The 21,514-nt window shown below is 42.2% G+C and overlaps 1 protein-coding gene across 1 annotated transcript; it reads left to right on the top strand.

Annotated features, from left to right (window-relative positions):
- Positions 1–7,423: 7,423 nt before the first annotated feature.
- Positions 7,424–10,831, top strand: LOC146980290 (uncharacterized). Its single transcript, XM_085788565.1, has one exon. It carries the CDS (start codon positions 7,620–7,622, stop codon positions 10,791–10,793), a length of 3,174 nt encoding a protein of 1,057 aa, XP_085644691.1. The 5' UTR covers positions 7,424–7,619; the 3' UTR covers positions 10,794–10,831.
- The last annotated feature ends 10,683 nt before the right edge of the window (positions 10,832–21,514 follow it).

Here is a 21,514-nt window from a genome sequence, read left to right on the forward strand (position 1 = left end):
TAACAACTTTTCCTTTCTCTTTCTAAAAAAACAAACAAAAAACAAAAACCCATGAGTTTAAAAATAGATTTCTACATTCTGTTTACTATTTCGAATGCTTCATTCGAAATTATGCTTACAAAATGTGAAATATCCCGAGCCTAAAGTCGTGAATACAACATTGCATCAGGTGGAAAATATGAGATTATGTGCATCATTTGTGCATCTTGTAATTCAGCAGGACACATTCATTTAGGCTGGCAACTTGGAGATTTCTTTTGATTCAAAGGACGAGGGAGATGCCAAATGAAATTCATGCAGTCTTTTGATGAAACCTTGGTGGGACAGCCCATGAACATTCACTGAGTGCCTCTGATCTCCCTCAGCAAGGAGAAAGCTCAACCAAATGCTGTCACAGAGGCACCTTTTCCACCAGGCAGTTCTAGAGCTGGTACAGAGCTGATGCCAAAGTTTTTGTTTTGTTTTGTTTTGACAGACAGTGGTCTGGGGAATAGGCTCCAGTGGGACACAAAAAAATACATGATGGACATGAAAATTAAGTTAAAATGGGTGTAGTATGTATTTTGATGTTTTGGTGTTAATGGGACGTTTTTGGGCTGGAGTCAGTGTTTTCTCCTAACCCAGTGACATAGCACAGGTGTGGTGACTATAGCCACAAGTGCTAGGACGCCCAACTACAAGTACCACAAGTGCTAGCCCTGTGGTGACAGGTGTTAGCTTTGGACGCTAGCCACTAGCACCTGCTATTTCAGATGTTGCACACTGAAATAGACATTAATGAAAATAACATAGAAACTGGCATTTTCTTGTTTCCTATTATTAATTAGCCTAAAGTGAATATGCTGCAGTTGATTTTACAATTTTGGTGCAGGTAGATTTTTTTTTTAGTAAAAAAAAAAAAAAGCCTCAAAGAAGGCCTGCATTGTAGGCTCGGTTTTAGTAAAAAAAAAAAAAAGTATATATAGGCCTATATGATTGCCAGTATTCTCTTTCAGAGTTCAAAATTATTTGTTTTTTGTTTTGCATTGTTCAAAATGATAAATAGGAGTCAGTAATTTTCTGTTTATAGTTTATTGATTTCATAAAAGTAAAGCATTATAGTTCTCATATCCTATATTAAGCATAAATTTAAAGAAACTATGTACAGTATGTGGTGTTTTCTTAAATTATTGGTCAACTAGGTTTGGTGGCTCGGAGTGGGTTTTAATTTAGAGTGGGGAAAGATGCACAGCTGCCGAAGGATGACCCAAGACCTCACATTCTCCTACTTCACGGACACAGCAGCAGTGTACAATGTACCTTTCCTGGCACTCATGAAAAGTCACAATGTACATGTCTTCTGCTACCCAGCACACACCACCCATGTCCTCCAGGCAGCAGATTTTTAACATGAGGAAGGGAGAAGGTGGACGAGGGAGATGGCGGTACTGAAGCTGCTGAAGACTGAATTTTTCATCCTTTTCAACAGGGCTTGGAGGAAAACATCCACGGTGGAGAATGCACAGGCTGGCTTCAGGGCAACAGGAATGTTTCCCCTGAACAAAGACATCATCCCAGCTGAGGTCTATGGTCCAAGTGCTACAACAGAGAGGGCCATACCACCACAACACCTGTAGCACCCACCACCTCAAGCAGGCCCACCACCACCCTACCACCACCACCTAACGGGCTAGACAGAGATGGTGATTCATTCTGAATACCTGGGGGCCACACAAGTTATCATGGCTTTGGATGAGGATGAAGATGGAGATATTTCCTTCCTCAGCTTCACTCCAGTCCCAGATGATGAGCCATCAACCTCCACAGTAAGTAGCATGATGGACTGTAAAAACATTACCTTTTGGGCATGAACCCTGTGCTGTAAAAGGGCAAAATCCCCAAGCTACCACCTGAAAGGCATGGAATATATAAATTATGTTTCTAGTCGCAACAAACCGGCCAAGAAGAGAGGGCCAAGAGAGGCAGTAGAGGCCTACCCCTGCAAGCTCTGCAAAATCAAATATGGGGACAAAAGTGACCCCAAGGTGACAGCGGAGTGGGTGATCTGTCGCCACTGTCGTGCATGGTTCCACGAGAGGGAGGGGAGGATTATGGCATCATGGAGGATGAAGGGTTTGCATGTAAAGACTGTGTGTGTATGTGTGTGTGTGTGTGTGTGTGGGGGGGTGTTTTAAAAGAAAAGAACGCAAATTGTTCAGTTTCTGTTGTAATTCACTGATTGTTTAATTTCTGTTGAAATTTGATCTGCCATTCAGGCTGTTATTTTGCATAGCTTAAGTAACTAGTAAGCCTACACGATTAATGTATGATTATAATTATAATGAATGATTTGAATGATGATTGATTATTGATTGGTTGTTTTGAACTACTAGTGGTTATTATGTTCAATGTTCCAAAAAATGTTACAGATATATTACAGATTACATTATAGGACATGTAATCAGTAATCTGTAAGGGAATCCAAAAGTAACCCTCTCAACACTGGTCATCACACACAGATCCTTTGATGTCAATATGTGCTGTTGTGATGTCATCACAGGGAAATGCACCTTGATGTAGTGACATCATCAAATGTATGACATCAGCATTCCAATCTGTACTTGACTCTGAACAAGTGAGCAGTAGAGACACAGTAGCCTTCTTGTGCACAATACAGATTTACAGCGTTTTATTTACAAAACAGTTCTGACATAGACATTTTGTATTGACAAAGCTAAAAATGAATGTGCCAGCGCAGTCTCTCAGTCTTAAGGCTTTGATGGATGATAATAAAGCCCTTTGCAATGACAATGAGGTCTTAAACAGAAAAATTAGGGACCTGCACAGAGAGAATGAAGACCTGAAGAAGACCATGGATTCGTTTCGCGCAAAAATGGAGGGGTCCCGTAACAAGAAAAAAAGAGTTCTCCAGTTAGAAAATGAGATGTTGCAAGCAGATAATGAAACCCTAAAGAATGATAATGAGGTCTTGTGCCAAGACATTAAGGAAAAAAATGAAGAGATACTGATCATGTCACATGATCTAGAAGTCAAAGAGACAAACTTGTCTGAGCTCGAGGATGCCATCACACAAAAAGATGAGACACTTCAAGTACAAGCTCAGGAGCTCGAGAATGTTCGGCAAGCATTCCAAAATCTCAAATGGGCTAATACGGTAATGACCCAAGAGAACATCTCCCTGTATCAACAAGTCCAAGAGCTTAACAAAAAGTTGTCTGATGAGCAAGAGAAAACGAAACTAGATCGTAAGGCTCTGCAACAAGAACTACAGGAGCTCAAAAGAACTTTTCAAGAACTGAAAGACTTTGAACACAACCATACTGCCAAAAGCCGAGAGAATGCATCTTTGAGAGAACACAATACAGCCTTGGAACAAGAACTTCAGGAAATTGGGAAAAGGTTACATTGTGGAGAAGAGGCCATCAGACAAAAAGATGAGGCCCTTCAAGAAAAGGCACAAGAGCTAGAATATGTTCAGCAAGAACTCAAGGGCATTGTAAGCATCCACAATGAAATGAGCCAAGAAAATGTGTCTTTTAGAGAACAAATCAAGGGCCTGAATCAAAACGTCCAAGATCTCAACAAAAAGTTGTGTTATGAGCAAGAGAAAATGAGACTTGATCGTGAAGTGCATAAACTGAAAAGTCAAGAACTCAAAGACTTTGAACACAACCATTCTGCCTTGGAACAAGAGCTTCAAGACATCAAGAAAAAGTTCCATTGTGGAGAAGAGGCCATTAGACAAAAAGATGAGGCCCTTCACGAAAAGACAGAGGAGCTCAATGTTTTTCGACAAGAACTCAAAAGCTTCTTGAAATACAGCTGTAATGTGCAAAGCCAAGAACACAAACAAAACCAAGCCCTGGACAAAGAAGTCCAAGAGCTTAACAACAACTTGTGCGATCAACAAAAGCCAGTGGAATTTGATGGTGAGGTTCTGCAACAAGATGTGCATGGACTCAAAAGTATTCTTCAATACCTCAAAAACCTTGAACAGAAAGACCAAGTGATGAAACTGAAAAATGAAACCTTGGAAAGAGAAGTTGATGACGTCAAGAAAAAATTGTACGATGAGCAACTGGCCTTGACAAAAAAAGACAAGGAAGTCAGAAATGTCCAAGAAAGCAAAGGCTTGGAAATCAACTGTCTTGTAAAGACAATAGAGTCCTTGCAAAAGAAAATGAATGCCCTGAGGACAGAAAATGACGACTTTAGGAGAGAGAATCAAGCCAGAGAGGCCTTTGAAATCAAGACTATTGCTGATGATTTAAATAAGGATTACATGGCCAAGTTTAATAAGAACCAGCGGAGTTGGACCTCACGTTGGTTTCCTGTCTGATTTTCCTTCTCTCCTTGTTAAAATGTTGTATTGCAGGGGTGCTCAGACTTTTTCAGCCTGAGAGCTACTTTTAAAGTGACCAAGTCAAAATTATCTACCAACATTATTAATGATTCACGTTTATTTATATAGCCTACTATATGAACATATACATAACACTTCATATACAATATGTCGGTGTGGCCTACCTTTCATAACTGCATGAACCCATATGGCACAATAAATGTCCATACACTTTTGGTCGTCCAGTCATTGGTCGGACTATGCGAGGGGCGGGGCGGGGGGGGGGGGGGGGGGGGTAATAGTATTTACCGTGCGCCCCTGTCTGTATGTGAACCTGTGTCTGTCTATGTGCGGGCAGCGATGAGAGATGGTGTTTTTTTAATAATCATGCTAGCGTTTCACCATCTCTCATCTCCGCCAGTCAGCCTCTCAACCTGCCGCCTCTCTCGCGTGCGGGCGCACCACACAGCATGTAAACACACGTGAGGAAAAAAAAAAAAAAAAAGTATATATATATATAGATACTTATCAGTAAGGTGACGTCACGGTGCGTTCCACCTGGCCGCCGCCATGCTGGGTACCGAACACTGAGTTAACCTCTATTCAGCTCAGTGCAGCCACGTCCTCTCTGACCAGAAATGACTGCTGCCTGATGTAGTTTGGATATGGATATTTCTCATTCTGATGGCCTTGCCTTGAAAGCACACACCATTTCTGCTGAGACGATCTTTGACAGCGCGGTGCGCCGCTCTCTCTCCCGTTAAAAGTTAATCTAGCTCACCCAGCGGACCTCCTCGTCTCTCTCTCTCTCTCTCTCTCTCTCTCTCTCTCTGTCTCTCCTCCAAATACACGAAAAGCCAAATCAAATCAGAAATGCGTAGCCCACTTCTTTTTAACTCACAGACATTTATTTTCATAATGTAATAAAATATCTGGACATTTTGCCACCGTTAACATTGAGACAACAGGCTGCAGGAATGGAAGAAGAATTCGGCAAATCATCTTATAACGCAAAAAGGCACAACAAACAGGTTTTGCACAGATAAGTCTTAAAATATGTGCAACACCTTCTCATCACAATACGCCATCTACACAGTTACGTTATCACAAACCGTTAACAATTAATCCACACTCAAACCGAAGCAACATAGTTTTAACTGTACTCAACAAGCTATTACAAGGTTTACAACAGATATGACAGACAACCTGGGCCGTGTGTGTGCGTGTATAAGAAAGGGGGGAGGGAGGGAGGGAGGGGGTTAGCTGTTAGCTACCGTAGCTCAGGCGTCGGTCTCCCGTCAGGTAAAAGCTGCCGTTTATTCCTCAGATGAAGCTCATGTTGAGCCTCTCCGGTACAGTTATCCATCACTGCTGTTGAATTAGCCGCTAAATTGCTGGACGCTAAAACCGAGGGGCCGTCTGTGTGTTTACAATTCACGAAAGCAACGTGAACGTACATGCCGCTCACACTCAGTAGAGTGAGGCAGCCTCCCTTGGCGGACATGTCTCCCAAGCTGTATAATAATAATAATATCCTGCATAGTTTCTCTTTTCTGTGCTGCGCTGATCAGAGCGGCGTCCCTACCTAGTGTATTTTACTTAGCAACGATCTGTTAAACAGGAATAACAGACTGTTAAATGCAAAATCAAGATGTAAATAAATATCAGAAATATCAATAAATTATCGGAATACGACATTCAATAGAGCCATGTAATAAAAAAAGGTTTATCCACTATTTTTGTGAGATTTGATGTCACAGCCCATAGACTGCCTTTGGAAGTCGGTACCCAAGATGGCGCTGTGACCGGCTGCGAACGCTGTGTGACGTCACGTGATATCTATCTATATATATTTTTAAAAAATATATATATATTTTTTTGACACATTTTTTTTTTTTTTCTGTTATTGGGAAACACTGATCAAGCTGTGCGTACGCACAACTCTCTGCAATATTCCATTGATAAATCACACCGGACCCAAGAATGGTGCGGACATGAACACACCTCATATTCCACCCCCAGAATGCCTCATCACAACCATATATGGTCAGCACGTGCATAATTAAGTAGCCATGTGCGCTCTGTGGAGCGGCAACAAAGTAACAGCAAAGACAACGGGCGGAGAGCGCGATTCACCCGGAATGATGCTTCGACGGACCTGCCCTCGCTTTTGAGGTCGGTTGTGAGAAAAATGCCTGCTGTCCAGACAACTGTGTTTTTTTAAATATACTTTTTTTTGTTGTTCTTCATCACGCGATCGACCCACACTGTCTTGATTGACGTAATGAGCACCCCTGTTGTATTGTTACATGTATGTCTTTCTTTTCTCTGCAAAAACAAACAAAACAAACAGTGGTGGCTAGTGGTGAAATTGGTTGAGATGCATCTCTCTCTCTCTCTCTCTCTCTGTCTCTCTCTCTCTCTCACACACACACACACACACACACACTGCTAGCCAATTTATACCAGCTTTCACTGAAAACAAAAAAATTAAATATAAAATAAAAAACAACAATAAAAAAACAATAACAGTAGTTGGTGTGAATGAATGATGTTATGTTCATGTTTGTATGTATGAATATTATGAATATCAGGTTGACTTATCACTTACAATACCTTTAAAGTCCATGAAATGCCCTGAAATAGAAAAATAAATATATATATACATGCATACATATATATATACAGGGCCAAATCAAAAATTTCTGATGAAAGTGACTCCTCTTTTTAACTGACATGGTTTTCCAAAAATATTTACTCTAGAAACACCAAAAACATATCAACGTGTTTTGGAAGGTCTTTGGCCGCTGCCGGTCTTCTTGTTTTTCTAATAGGATCTACCGTTTTGTCAAAGTACGTCCAAATGTGTGTTAACCTCTTTCTCTGTGTTTTTGCCTGCCTCCATCTGAGGTATGTCTATCGTCATGGCAACTCCCTCAAATTGCCGTGGGAACCACTGAGCCTCAGACCAGAGCCCCAGCTGAGGCCCATTCCGCTGTGATGTCATCACTTTTGTGTTGTGATCATCCAATCTGGCCTAGTGACAGTTATGACATCAGAATTCCGAGGTGAACCTGACTTTGATCTTAGAAGTATACAGTCGACACACAGCAAGTGATTTACCATTGATGTTATATTTAGCTGTTAGAAATTTGTATCGTTTTGTATTTAATTCTAGTTGTAAGACTAGCAGACACGTAAACTAGTGCGTGTGCTTGCTAGTGCTAGCTTGCCAGCTAGCTACTTACACACATATCGTTACCAGAAAAGATTCCACATGGCTTCAAAGGTTAAGAGTAAACCAGCTAAATGTTCATTGATCGATGAACATATGCTTGACATCTTACTTGACGATACAAAACATTCTGCAAAGGGGACGGCATCCTTGCCTGGACCCTTGAATTGCTACAGTACCAATGATAACATCTTCAGCAAGATAGTGGAGGAAGTAGAGAAGGATGGTTATGACTCTGAGGACTCGGATGTCTCAGCTGCAGATCTTGATGACATACTGAAGAACATGAAAGACATGGATGATATGGATGCTGACCTTTTTGCTTTAAAGAAAAAGCCCAATTCAGCTCCAGCACAAAAAAAGGTCTTCGGTTCTAAAGAGACAAAGAAAGACTCAGCTGCATTACAAAAGAATGGCAATCCAGACGGAGTAGATGAACCAATCACAAGAGAGAAGAAGCCAAACTCTATACTCTCTGGACCCGCTAAGACTACAGCACGTCAAAAGAAGAAGGTCACCTTCACTGATGAACACCTGGAGGACCCTCTTGCATCAAAGAAAAAGCCAAAATCCGCTCTAGCACAAAAAAAGGCATTTGGTAATGAAGAACCAAAGAAAGACTCTCTTTCATTTGAAAAGACTGGAAAACCAGATGTAGTAGATGAAACCAGCACTGGAGGGAAAAAGCCAAACTCTGCACCCTCTGAAACCTCTAGGCCTACAGTACGTGAATACAAGAAGTTCACCTTCTCTGATGACCCCCTGGTTGACCCACTTGGTGACGTGCTGCCAGAAGAAACTAAGCATGAATCTAAACCTAGCATGCAACAGACCAAACCTGAACAATCTGTTCAGTCTCCTTCAGCATCCCCTGCTGTTAAGAGCAAAATAGCTACAGCAGAGAAGCCATCAGTCAATCTCAAAATTGATGATGGTATGGATGACCTGATGGATGCCCTTGGATTTGACAGTGGTCAAAACAATCACAAGAAAAAAGAATCCCCTCTTTGTTCCAACAAGGAAAACAATAAGCCCCCTCAGAGGGCCCTTACCGGACTGGATGACATTGTCGAGAATTTGACTTCACCTTGTCCTCTGGAGAAACCACTCACAGGTAAGACCAAGGACCAGGAGAAGCAGCAGGAAAAGACCACCACTGTGAAACTACCTGAGGGGCGTCGGCCCCGGAGAAGGCCTGTAGAATTGTCCACAGAGGATGTCAATGACTCTACCCTCTCTAGAACTCCCAGCCCCACTCGACGTCGCAACTCAGACGACCAGTCAGGCTTCAAGACAAATGATGATAGAATATTTCTTGTTAGCAAACAAGACACTACACAGACTCCTAGGGGCCGAGAGAGCACCTCTACATCTGTCAAAGAATCTAGAAACTCTTTTCTTGGATGGCCCAGTCCCGTTGCTCACTCCACCCCTGTCAAAGAAGCAAGAACAGAGCAAGTTCCTCAAAACAACTTGCAAGACCCATCGAATGCTGCAAAGCAACAAGTGTCATGTTCAGCAGACAGTCTGCAGCAGATACTGCCACAGCATCAGGTGATCGGTCTCGGAGCTGTTGGAGATAAAATGGTCCAACAGAGAGTGAAAGATCAACCTGGAGATTATCAAGCTCTGCAGGCTCGCATCATACAGCTGGAGGGACAGGTGAAGACACTTCAGCTGGAGCGAGACCAGAGCCACCTTCTGCTGGAGAGTGTCCAGCAGCAGCATAAACAGGATATGGAGCTCCTGGAGAACACACACAAGGCTCATGTGAAGCTGCTTGAGGAATCGGCATCCCAGAGGGAAACGCAAGCACGGCAAGAACACAAAGCACTAATGGAACGCCTGGCCACAGCAACAAGATCTGCTGAGAAGGAAATCTCAGAGCTGCGAGCTCAGCACCAGCACAAACTGGCTCAGGTCCAGCAGGACAGGGACCATGAGGTGGAGAGACTCAGAGACCTTCAGACGCAATCTATTTCCGAGATGAAGAAAGACCACGAGTACCAAATCAACCGACTGAAGAGTTTAAAGGATGAGGAGATCGATGCAGTTACAAGTGCAACATCTCAAACCAGATCTCTTACGGTGGTGGTCGAGCAGATGGAGCAGTTCTCCTCTCGGCTGGGTGAGCTTTCCTCTCGGGTGGAGAGAACACATGAGCACACGGCCTATGACCTGGAGCAAGGGGCGCGGCACAGAGACGAGCAGTTTCAAATGATGCAGGACCGTCTGGCTCAGCAGCAGAAAGCCATGGCAGAGGAGAGGGTTTACCTCAATGAGCAGCAGCGACAGCTCGAGAGGGAGCGCTGGAAGATATCAGCAGACCAGGCCAAAGCCGAGTCTGCCCAAAGATGCCTGGATGAGGAGCGCCGCACCCTCAGCATGCAGATCGACATGGAGAGGGAGGAGCTGGAAAGAGCCAAGCGCGCATTTCTGGGTGAACAGAAATCAGCGATGCAGCACTGTGCAGAGGAGAGGAGGACGCTGGCGGCTGAGTGGGCCCACTTCAATGCTCAGGAGAAGAAGATGCATGACAGAGCTGACCAAAAGTTCAGAAGCCTCTTGAAGAAGAGAGAGGCCTCCATCATCAGTCTGGCACAGGAAGAAGCTGACCTAAAGCTCCGATCTGCAGAAGTAAAACAGAGCGAGATCGCCATGGCACAGGAGCGAGAAGCTCTGAAGGAACAAAGACAAGACCTGGAAAGGGAGAAAGAAAGAATAAACAGCACATCCCTGAGACTTGAAACACGGGCCCAGGAGGTGGAAGCCTCTAACAAGCTTGCTGCAGACAAGTATAAGGAGGGAGAACAAGCTCTACGGGTGGCAAAACGCATCAAGGCTCAGCACGAGGCCAGGCTCCAAAATATCCACACCCAAACAGAGCAACTGAGGCAGCAAGAACAACGGATTCTTGAGGAAAGAATGCAGTTAAATCGTCTGCAGAAGGAAACAGAGAGGCTGCGACCGGACCCTTGTATAACCTCCATACCGCAAACAGTCCTACCCCTTTTCCACCCAGACTCTACTGCAGTTTTGCCGAAGCCTGAGCTGGCATCGGACCTCAAAGTTCATTCCGCTTCACTTGCTAGCACTCAGTCCATGGCACTACAGGCCAGTCTGGCTCTGTGGAGGTACACGGCTGAAAAGGATCGTGAATACCTCCAAGAAGAGAATGTCTATCTAGAAAATTTAAAGAAGAATTCAACACTTTGAATGCAGACATACTGATGCATACTGGGCACTTTCACTTGGACACATGTAGCTCTCAACATGCTGGATCAAGAAAAAGCTTAGCTCTCAACATCCTAGATCAAGAAAAAGCTTCATGATCTTGAGAAGCCCAGCAGACAAAGTGTCTGATGAGGCCATTTAAGAACAAGCACAGTAACACGAGCTCAAAGGCCCAACATGATCTCTGCTCTACTGTGCTAATTAATGTTACTTGTATTTAATTGTATTTAATTATTCCTTTGTCTGTTAAAAAATAAAACAAACAAAAATCTAAATAACATTTGTTCCGTGTGTGAATGTACAGCACTATGTTTCTATGTATGAATATTACACATTTGAAAATAAAGCAGTGTTAGCAACACTCAATAGGATAATTTATCATATTTGAAAAACAAAAATCATTGACAACATAAAAGATAGATGTAAGAGATAGAAAAGTTAGGGATTTAACAAGGGTTAAGTTAAATATTTGGTGATCAGTTACCAGTATTGAGGTTGTTTCGTTAGAAGTGGTTGAGGCAAGGCAAGGCAAGGGCAAGGCAATTTTATTTGTATAGCCCGTTTTTACAAACAGTTTGTCTCAAAGGGCTTTACATGGCATCGTAACAACATCCTCTGTCCTTAGACCCTCACATCGACTGAGGAAAAACTCCATGGAAAACCCTTTTAACAGGGAAAAGTCGGAGAAACCTCAGGGTGAGCAACAGAGGAGGGATCCCTCACCCAGGACGGACAGACGTGCAATAGATGTTGTTACAGACAAGAAAACAGTTTACAGTTTGTCACAGAATGTGCGAAATATGGAAATGTTAGCAGGAGTTGATGAAGGCAGTCTCTGGTGAGGGGAGGGGGCGGGGGGGGGGGTTGAGTGACAGCTGGTTTTAAAACTGGTGGAATAACCCATGGAGACTTGGTATAAATTACAAAAAATGTCTGAGAGTACAAAGGCAGATAGCTCTTTTTAAGATTTTATTGGCTAAGACATCTAAAGGATAGGTGGAGGGTTTCCTGTCATCAATCATTCCCAGTAAGCCTGGCTGTGCTAAAACATAAGATGTATCCTATGCACCTCCCCCTGTGGTTTCAATAAACAGAGATCTGTCTGTCTAGCCTCTACCTGGTTTCTTTTACTAAACTTAACAAACCCCTTTTTTCATTGCCTAAACCCAACCTGTGCAATATCTTTTCGGGGAAAAAATACGCTAAAAGGAATTGTCGGAAAGGCAGGATGTTTAAAAAAAGAAAAAAAATACCGTCATTCTGACCATAGGAGGCAAAAATTGTCGGAATGATGGGACATTTGCTAGAAAATTAAGTGTTGTCATTTAGACAATGAGTCCGACCTATGTTGGACTGGTGAGATGTAGGAATGGCAGTTGCCACCCCTGTTTATTGATCCCACACGTGGGAAATTTGGTTGTTAGAGTATCATACAACAAGACAGTAAAATAGTAGAAAAACATGCAAATATAAAAATATAAGAGGAAAGAGAGAAACATACACACAGTGGTACTTCAACTGTGCAACTATGCACACTTACATTTTGTGTGGAAAGTATAACAATATGTAGCTTTAACATTAATATAGTATTATGCATTACACAGGATAGAAGCAATTGAAGCTCTATATATACGTATCCAATAACAAACATAGAACTTAATACATGTAGCTCACCCTACTGAACTCCTATTTACTGCCCTATATGGCTACCACAAGGGTGTGCATGCACACACACACACACGCACATACAGGTTTTATATTAAAGATCAAAATCCCTTTGAAATAATCTTTGTTGCAGTTACTCTCAGAGGAAACTAAAGTGATAAATTGATGAAATTAGGTTGCATGAAGGTAAAAAGAACAAATCAAGACCAAGGCTTTACTGATTTACAGCATTAACTTGATGAGACCATCTCCACAGTTGTTATTTATCAAGTTACACGGCTTAGTTTACCAGCCAACCGTATAGGCAGGGTGGGAAATTAACTTTATTATGTGAACATCTACCAGCCACTGACAGATAAATGTTCACATCCACCCTCCACTCAATACTAAATCATTGCTTTGCGTCGGAAATCTACCAGCCTCTTTCATATTTTACCAGTGTCTGGCTGGTGCTGATTTCCTACCATGCATATAGATAAGACAATAGCAATAAACAGCACAAACTGGTGAGAGGGGGAGTGTATGTAAAAGATGGAGAGAGAGGAGAGGGGGATAGGAAGGGGTGGAGGTAAAACAGGTATCACACCCTTGCCTAATAGGGGGTCTCTGCTGGAGCATAGGACCTCATCTGAGGTGAATGGAGAGGCGGCCCACAGGAGATGTGCTTGGTCTCTTCATCTACTCTCCCCGATAGTGTAGAAAAAAAAAGAAATTCAATTAACCAATTAATCTGAAAGTGAAACTCTGTCTAATTCAAAGCACCAGCTGTTAATTCATCCATTACCAGATAAAGCTAAACTCATGTTATCATTAATTCCATGTTGTTTGTCTGTATAGCTGGTCTAGTCCAGTGGACCTCTCACATTAAAACTCACTCATCTGAACACACTCGTGGAACACTGCCACCTACACTATAATGATGGTGCTCACCAGACAGTGCTTAGTTCTGCCCAAAAGGTTAAGAATAGAATAGAATGCCTTTATTGTCCCATAGGGAAATTCATCTTCACACTCTGTCACTGATCAACATACAACACCGAGCCACATGAATACACCAACACTGAGCAACATGTAAAACGCCACCAGACACTAAGCAACATATACATATACACACACCAGACAACCAAACACTTATGACCTATCAGGAGGACTGGGTCCATACAGGGCTACTGGGGGAGGTTACTGACTGCAGAGATGGCAGACGGGACAAAGCTTTTGTTGAAGCGAGCCCGTCGCCATCTCAGAGTCCCGTACCTGCGACCGGACGGCAGCAGTGTGGAGTGTGGGTGAAGAGGGTGAAGAGGGTGAGTGGGGTCGTTGGTTATTGTCCTTGCCAGGCGTGTGACTGCTCTGAGGTTGAGCTCGGTGAGGTTGGGTGTGGGATGATTAGTGATTTTAGATGCAGTGTGTGTGATGTTAGTCAGTTTGTTCCTGTTGGTGATGGACAGCATGTTGTAGAAGCAGGGTGAACAGTACAGTAGGACAGTACAGTAGTACAGTAGTAGTTAAAGGGATAGTTCAACATTTTGGCAAATTTGCCCATACCTACAGTCATAAGAGAAGATTCTATACCTTTAATTGTTGGTGCAGGCTATTTTCAGAACGGTGGAGCAGAGCCGCAAGCTGCTCCGAGCTACGCTACGGAGGTTAATGGAATTTCTTGGTTTCCCTCATCAAACTCATCAAATACACAATCCAACAACTCCAAAACTTTCTAATGGACAAGTTGTGACCTGCACATTCACCACGCTATGAGATAATAATGGAACGTTGCGAGACAGAGTTGTTTTCAAGGTAAATTCATGCAAAACCGCTGATGCGCGTTCCCGTCGGGGGCAGTTTTTCAGCAAGCAGTCTCTGCATTTGCCTCGAAAACAACAGTCTCAAAACAACGTTTCGTTACTATCTCATAGCGTGGTGAATGTGCAGGTCACAACTTGTCCACCGGAGCGTTTTGGAGTTGTTGGATTGTGTATTTAATGAGTTTGATGAGGAAAACCAAGAAATTTCATTAGCCTCCGTAGCGTAGCTCTGAGCAGCTTGCGGCTCTGCTCCGCCATTCTAAAAATAGCTTGCACCGACAATTAAAGGTAACAAACCTACTCCTAAGAATATAGAAATTATGGCAATGGGCCAATTTGCCAAAAGGTTGAACTATCCCTTTAAAGGTTAGGTCAAGGTTGGTACATGTTTTTTTTTACTTAAACTTATCTTCAACTATCTTCAATCCAATTCATTCTACAATAAACACTAATTTATGGAGCTCTAATGACTTTGTCGGTCGTCCCACTGCAGAGGACTCCTGATGTGAGAGTCCTGGTGGTTACAAATTTGTTTCTCACAATTACTGTATTGAGGCCACTGTCTCTCCAAATCTTGAGAAACGGTTCAATACCTTTGTCCTGGTTAATGTTTTATCAGAATTGTATCACAGGTCAACAGAGAGCTCCTTGTACTTGTTTTTTTAAATCTTGCTGTGGGACAGGAATTGTTCACTATGTCCAATCAATTCAACTTGCCACAGGTGGACTCCAAACAAGTTGTAGACACGTCTCAAGGATAATCAAAGCAGACCTCAGCAGGAGGATTATCTAGGCTTGTGGAATGAAAAAAGATGGGCCTTGGATACTGTTTTACAAACCAAACACTCAATCAAGCTGAATATATTATGGAAATATACAGTTGCGGTGATTTGTGTAAACTTGTATCAACCAACTACAAAAGTAAATGCTGCTTTCATTACTTTAGTTACTGCAAGAGAAATAATATTGATACACATTAATTGATATTAGTACATACTTTACAATAGTACTTGAATGCAGGGTTTAATTTGTAGTGAATTGTCTGTGAATTGCACAAACCACCATCTTTCTCTCTCTCTCTCTGTGAAAAAAGAGCGCTATGCGGAGATTAATTATCAGAACGATATCGCGTTGATGGGAAAAAAAAGAAAAGAAAAGCAGAATCTATTTGTAGCTTGGTCTACACATTGGTCTGGGAAACAATAGGTATGTGTTTGGGTAAAATGATCGTTTTTGTTTCATTCTATAAACTACTGAGAACAATTTCTCCCAAAAATTACAACTGATCAAAATAACAAAAAAAGATGCAGTGTTCTCAGACCTCAAATAATACAACAAGTTGATATTCATTTTCAAAACAGACCACTAATGTTTTAATTTAGGAAGAGTTCAGAATAATATCGATGGAAATTTCAGTTTTAATCCTGCAGCAGCAGTGATTGATTATTTACTGATGCATATATTATAGTTCTAAGATTTTCTATTAAAATAAAGTCAATAATGACATTTTTGTGTTCTCTTTTTATTTGGAAAAGTATTGAAAAACATGTTGGTACCGATACCGGTACCAAAATGTTGGTATCGTAATATAATGTGACCATGTAGATACTTTACTATACACTCATACTGTCTTGTAGTTCTGCTTGAATTTCCTCTCAAAATGCATCAGATTGATGCTTTCAAATATGAAATATTAAACATTTTCTTGCCGGGACCATGCCCCCGGACCCCCCTAGAACGGTCGTATCCTTCTCACCTTTTTGACCCATGACCCGTTTTCATGTCTGCAAGTAAAGACACCAGAAATAATAACCTGAAGCTTTACATTTTAGGAAATTATAAGTCCTACCACACACCAACACAACAGAGCAATGCAGCATCCCACAACAACAATACAATAATTTACACTATATACCTTTAGATCAATATTTCTATTTCAAGATAATATGGCCATAATTCATCATTTTCTATTTCTTACATCTTGAGAATCTGGGGTTCATTTAGTCAACTGTTTCTCATCATATCTTTATCTGACTTCCTGAGGGAAATCTTTTATGTATGGATGTATAAACATGTTGGTCATGGTAATGAGTGAAAGAAACATTTCCAGAACCCTCAGTGGGTGATGGGACTTTGCCGTTTTATTTAGAATCAAATGAGGAATGGGCTCCCGCCTCCCATGAGCCTGAATAAAATAGGCAGTTTAGAAAAAGAATGGAAATCAGCTTGAACATGGCATGGCTCCTGCAAAGATGAAATGGAGCATGGTGAGATGTTAAGAGAGAGGGGATGTCATCCGTGATCTTGGCTAAGGCTTCCCAAACAGATATGCATAGACTAAGAAACCCCCCCGTCTGAGTGGAATTGTGTCGTTGGATACGATTTAGTGGAAAACTGCACAGCTGGGAAGATAACACACTTCATTATCCTCCCAGGGAACCTTTCAAGAACCGCTGAGGGGCCCCCACAACCCACTTTGTGAGCCACTGATTTGAAGAAGATTGCCAAGTAGATGCGGCGATCACGGCTTGGCGCTTTGTATTCTTGGAATCTCTGCTGAGTTCTGTTGAAGCACCGTTTCACAAACCTAAAAACTGTTTCAACATGTTTGACCTTAACTCATGTAGTCCTACTGTAAGAACAAATATGATGTATTTTCAGGTATAGGGTTATGAAAATATCACTGCATTTCCCAGCAATTACTTAAGACAATAAGTTGCACTGCTACACAAATTCAACGATAATATGGATATCAAAGAAAAATGGGAGCTCAAAGCGAATATCATAATATCAGAGGGAGAATGGGAGGAAACATTCAAAGAGGGACATCAACTAACTAATAGCCCAGCATGGAGGGAATTTGATTGGAAGGTGAAAATGTGTTACTTTAACACTCTCTATATAATATAGTAATAGTTAGTAATACATCTGAACTATGCTGGAGGGAGTGTGGAGCGGTGGGTGACCTTACTCATATATTCTGGGATTGCCCAAAAATACAGGGTTTCTGGAAGAATGTTCAAAAGGAGATTAAACAGATTGTGGTTATTTATTTCACTTTGGAACCAGCACTTTACATTCTGGGTATAATTCCTGACAGATAAAAATTCAAAATCTTTACTGAGAACTCTGCTTCTGATAGCAAAAAAGACATTACTGTAACAGCTTCGTGGTTAGAGCCATAGCCTCCCAGCATAACGCAATGGAGAGACATGGGGGAAAATGAGACTACAACTCAAAAAAAATATTATTACAACATTGTACAGTGGAATCCGCTTATAGTGATCACGTTTGTCCAGAGTCAATTTGATCACTATAAGCGGTTGATTACTAAAACCGAATTTTTATTATTTCACTTATTTTTTATGCAGAACATCATCTAAATGCCATTTGTATAGTTTTTCAATGAGAAAAATGTAACGAAACGGCTGTCAGCAGTGCGATCATTTCGTCAGCTCCAAACTCACCGGTCTGCACCTTGATCACAGATCACAGCTGGTTTTCCGCACAGCATCATTTACAGTAACTCACGTGACACGTCTCAGTACAGATCCGCGGGCGCTGCCGGTGTGTTTTTAAAATGAGCGAACTACTCTAGGCTACAGTAGCGCCACAGTTTCTCATTCCCCACCTTGTTTGACTGAGAGTGTTTCAGGATGGTTTTCGTGAATGAACAGGCAACATGTCACTGTCAGAGTTTCACTTTACCGCGCGCTGCTCGCATGCAGTGCGCGCTCCTCTCTCTCTCTCGCTCGCTCTCCCTCCGCCAATAACGGACAACGAGCGCTATGCGAAGATGAGGAACGAGCCAAAAGCCCCAAATCTATTCCTGACGTCCGCGGTCGATATAAAGTTGATAGGTTTCATTCATCCATGTTTTAACAGACAACACAAACAGCCGCGCTGCACCTATGCCTCAGCCAGCCAGCTGACGCACAGCACAACAACACACAGCACAACAACACACAGCGCAGCGACATGTGCAGGCTGCTGCAGCAGTGCACGTTAAATAGTACAGCGGTTAAGCCCTCAAATCAAGGGGAATTGTGCACTTTTTGAAAGAAACATGAAACTTCTACCATAGTTAGTTTATACCATGAGGTTTATTTTAAGATCGGGAGGGAAGTCAGATTTGACCTCTGAGGCCCGGGAGAGGTCAAATCCAAGATGGCCGCCAATAATATTCAAAAATGCCTATCGCTGGAACCAAACACAGTAGAAAAACACTTCAGGTGTCATTTCCCACTACCTTTTGGGTGCCCATTCTGTTGGTGATACCTTTGAGACCAATAGAATTCAAGAAAATGCATTTAGATCAATGTGGAGGTCAAATAATGCAGACATAGGGAGGTGAACGGTGCAAAAAGGTAGTTTATTTCCAAAATAATAGCCTAACAGTGATGATGATGTTAATAATGATGATAATAGTGCCAATAATAATAATCATTATCATAATAAGTTCTTTTTTTTAACTGATTTATTATTAACTCATTGGCTGCCAGCCATTTTCAGAGCAGAGAGCTGCATACTGCCAGCCGTTTTAGAGCATTTTTTACAGATCTTTCAAGACCCACAGAATATTGTGTTCATGTAAACATGTAAACACCAAAACTACCAAGAGAAAGAATAGACTCTCTTCTTTCATTAGGAAAAAAAGTTTGTTTCTACCTTTTTCCATTCTTTAGTAAACGGCAGTAGAACATTGGCTGGTTTCGCCAAAAACACCTGTTTTTGACCAGAACACTGAGAAAACAAGCTTTTTGTGGAAAGAAACATGTCAAGCAGAACAGTGACTTTGAAGTTAATATACAACAGAAACAACATGTCTATAGACATCAATGGCAGCCAATGAGTTAACCTCTTCATGCAGAGGCCATTTTTGGCAATTTCCGCCTGTTTTTGTATCACTGCAATTAAAGCTTTATAACCACAGAAGTACTAATCCCACAACTATGGTTTATGGCTTAAATGAAAGACAACCTTTGTCCCTTTACATCTATATCTATAAAATATTGAATTGAGTCATTCCATAAAAAAATGGGCTTCTGAAATTACAATTTTTTTTTGAAAAAAAAAAAAACGAGTTTGAAATTTTTGGTGAAAAGGTGATATATCAAAATCCTAATTATAAAACAGGTTGAATTTTACATATATGGTTCACACACTCCCTGTCCACATGTGTACCAAATTTTAGGTTGATATGTAAAACTACTGAGGCACTATAGAGTTTTTCCAAACAGTGTCCCTTGGCGTTGTCCAGTGTGCAAAAACTGTCCAAAATTGTCCAATTTGGCTAAAATGCACACTGCAAGATTTTAGTGAGATTTTTTTTTTTCCAACAGATAACCTATTGGGGCCAATCACATACTTGATGGCTTTTAGGAACACCAGTTACATAAGTAAAATGCCATTTGAAAATTTAATTTATGGGGATGAATATTTAGTGTCCAAAACCCATCCAAACATGAATTTACCTATTTTCGCCTGTATTATATTGTTATTTTCCTTTATAACTCCAGAAGTAAACATCCCACAACCATCAGTGATGGCTTAAATTAACAAGGACATTTGAAATAGTTCATTTTGTCTGTTGTTATTATTGTAATTAAACTTGGGGCAGTAAAAGCACACTTTTTGTGGAGACTTGTATTGCTTACTTGTTGACACTAGGGGGAGAGGGAACCACAGGAACCAGCTGGGTGCAGGCTTAAGCTTTGCCCAATCAGGGATCATTATATATCAGGTCACACCTTAGAGTCTCTGCTATTGGACCAAAAAGTTTTCACCCCCGTGACTATGATTGACAGGCGATGCCAGCTGCGCAAAGCGGATGCGCAGTCTGACGGATAATAGCTCATAGCATTAGCACTGCGGGTAAACGTAACCATTGATGGATTATCTGGTCACGATGGATAAAATCGAGCCCCGGATTATTTTCGAGCACATCTTCATCTTGAAAAAGAGGGTAAGCTTGTAATTTTATTCAGTGTTTTAGTGGGTCTATTATTGATTATTGTCCGTATTTTTCGGCACTCGAAAATGACTTCCGGGTTTGTTTGTGTTGAGTGAGCAGGCTTGTTTAAACCTTTAATGGGGTAAAAACTGCATTTTTGTTCTTTGCTTTTGTTTATATGACAGTAAACGATTTTTTGGTGGTGAAAGAAGAGGTGTACAGATGGTACATATGTTTAAATCACCTTCGTTGTTGACGTGACGTCGCTTGTGGGCTGCCGTAGTCTGATATTGTTTGAGACATTTTCAGTGACTGTGAAAAAACCGTAGCACCTAGAAACTTCATTTTTTTTCTACATGTTGCCGAAAGTGTCCTTAAAAGGTCTGTGGTGGAGTTTTCATTACACCAGGCCTACTTTTCGTTGTATTAAGGACGCCGTTCATGTGTTATTGATTTGGGACGCCGGCGTCCCAACCACTAGGGGGCCTGCGTGAACAGGTTAAAGAGACACTGTCTCTCGGCTCTGTTCGTGGCACTAGTACACCACAGCCGCTTGTTACTCTCTCCCTGGCTCTCAGGCTCCGGTCCACTTGGTGCTCCTCCTCCTCTATCCTTGCCTGACTGAGGGCTGCCACCGTGCCCCTGGTCCACCGGTGAGGGATGAGGGGGACTGCCAACTGGGGGCCCACGCCCTCAGACCGACAAAAGCTTGGATCATGGGCTGACTTTCAAGAGATCGCAGCGAGGGAGCTGCTCTGCTACGTACAAAACCCTGACCCAGAATCAGGTCGTCTGCAAGTGATTTAGCACCAGGCTCTCCACAAACATGCGGTGCGAGATTGGAGAGGACCAGTGGACCACCATCCGGCCACGCGCCAACCCTGTCACCAATGGCTCTACTCGCTGTAACCAAAGCCGGTTGTCAGGGGGTTTCGCTAGATAGTAGGTAGGGACAGTGGGAATCTCGTTCATCCATTCATGTGTGTCACTAATTCGATGACGAGGCATTTGGCTACTGGGTCATACGGCTTTCCGTGTTTACCTGCACGTCAGGCGCCATCGTGAGTACTAAGACATGATACAGCCCATACGGACCCATTTCTGCATCAGCAGCTGGTCCGCCACCTTCTATAATCATTACGAGCCCAAACTGCCCCCAGCTGACCGCCAGCCGGTGGGATGCAGCCAGGCGGGGTTCCCGTTATAGAGGGCCAGCCAGCGTCGTGTAGAGGTCCCCTCAGGGCACCAGCCACCCTTGCGGCCGTCCCTCATCCCTTTGAGGA

Source organism: Trachurus japonicus, chromosome 10 (assembly GCF_045865225.1).
Source record: "Trachurus japonicus isolate A0001 chromosome 10, Traja_1.0".
NCBI classification, from domain to species: domain Eukaryota; kingdom Metazoa; phylum Chordata; class Actinopteri; order Carangiformes; family Carangidae; genus Trachurus; species Trachurus japonicus.

Coding starts and splice junctions, on each gene's coding strand:
- LOC146980290 (XM_085788565.1), top strand. CDS start 7,620: ATGGCTTCAAAGGTTAAGAGTAAACCAGCTAAATGTTCATTGATCGAT.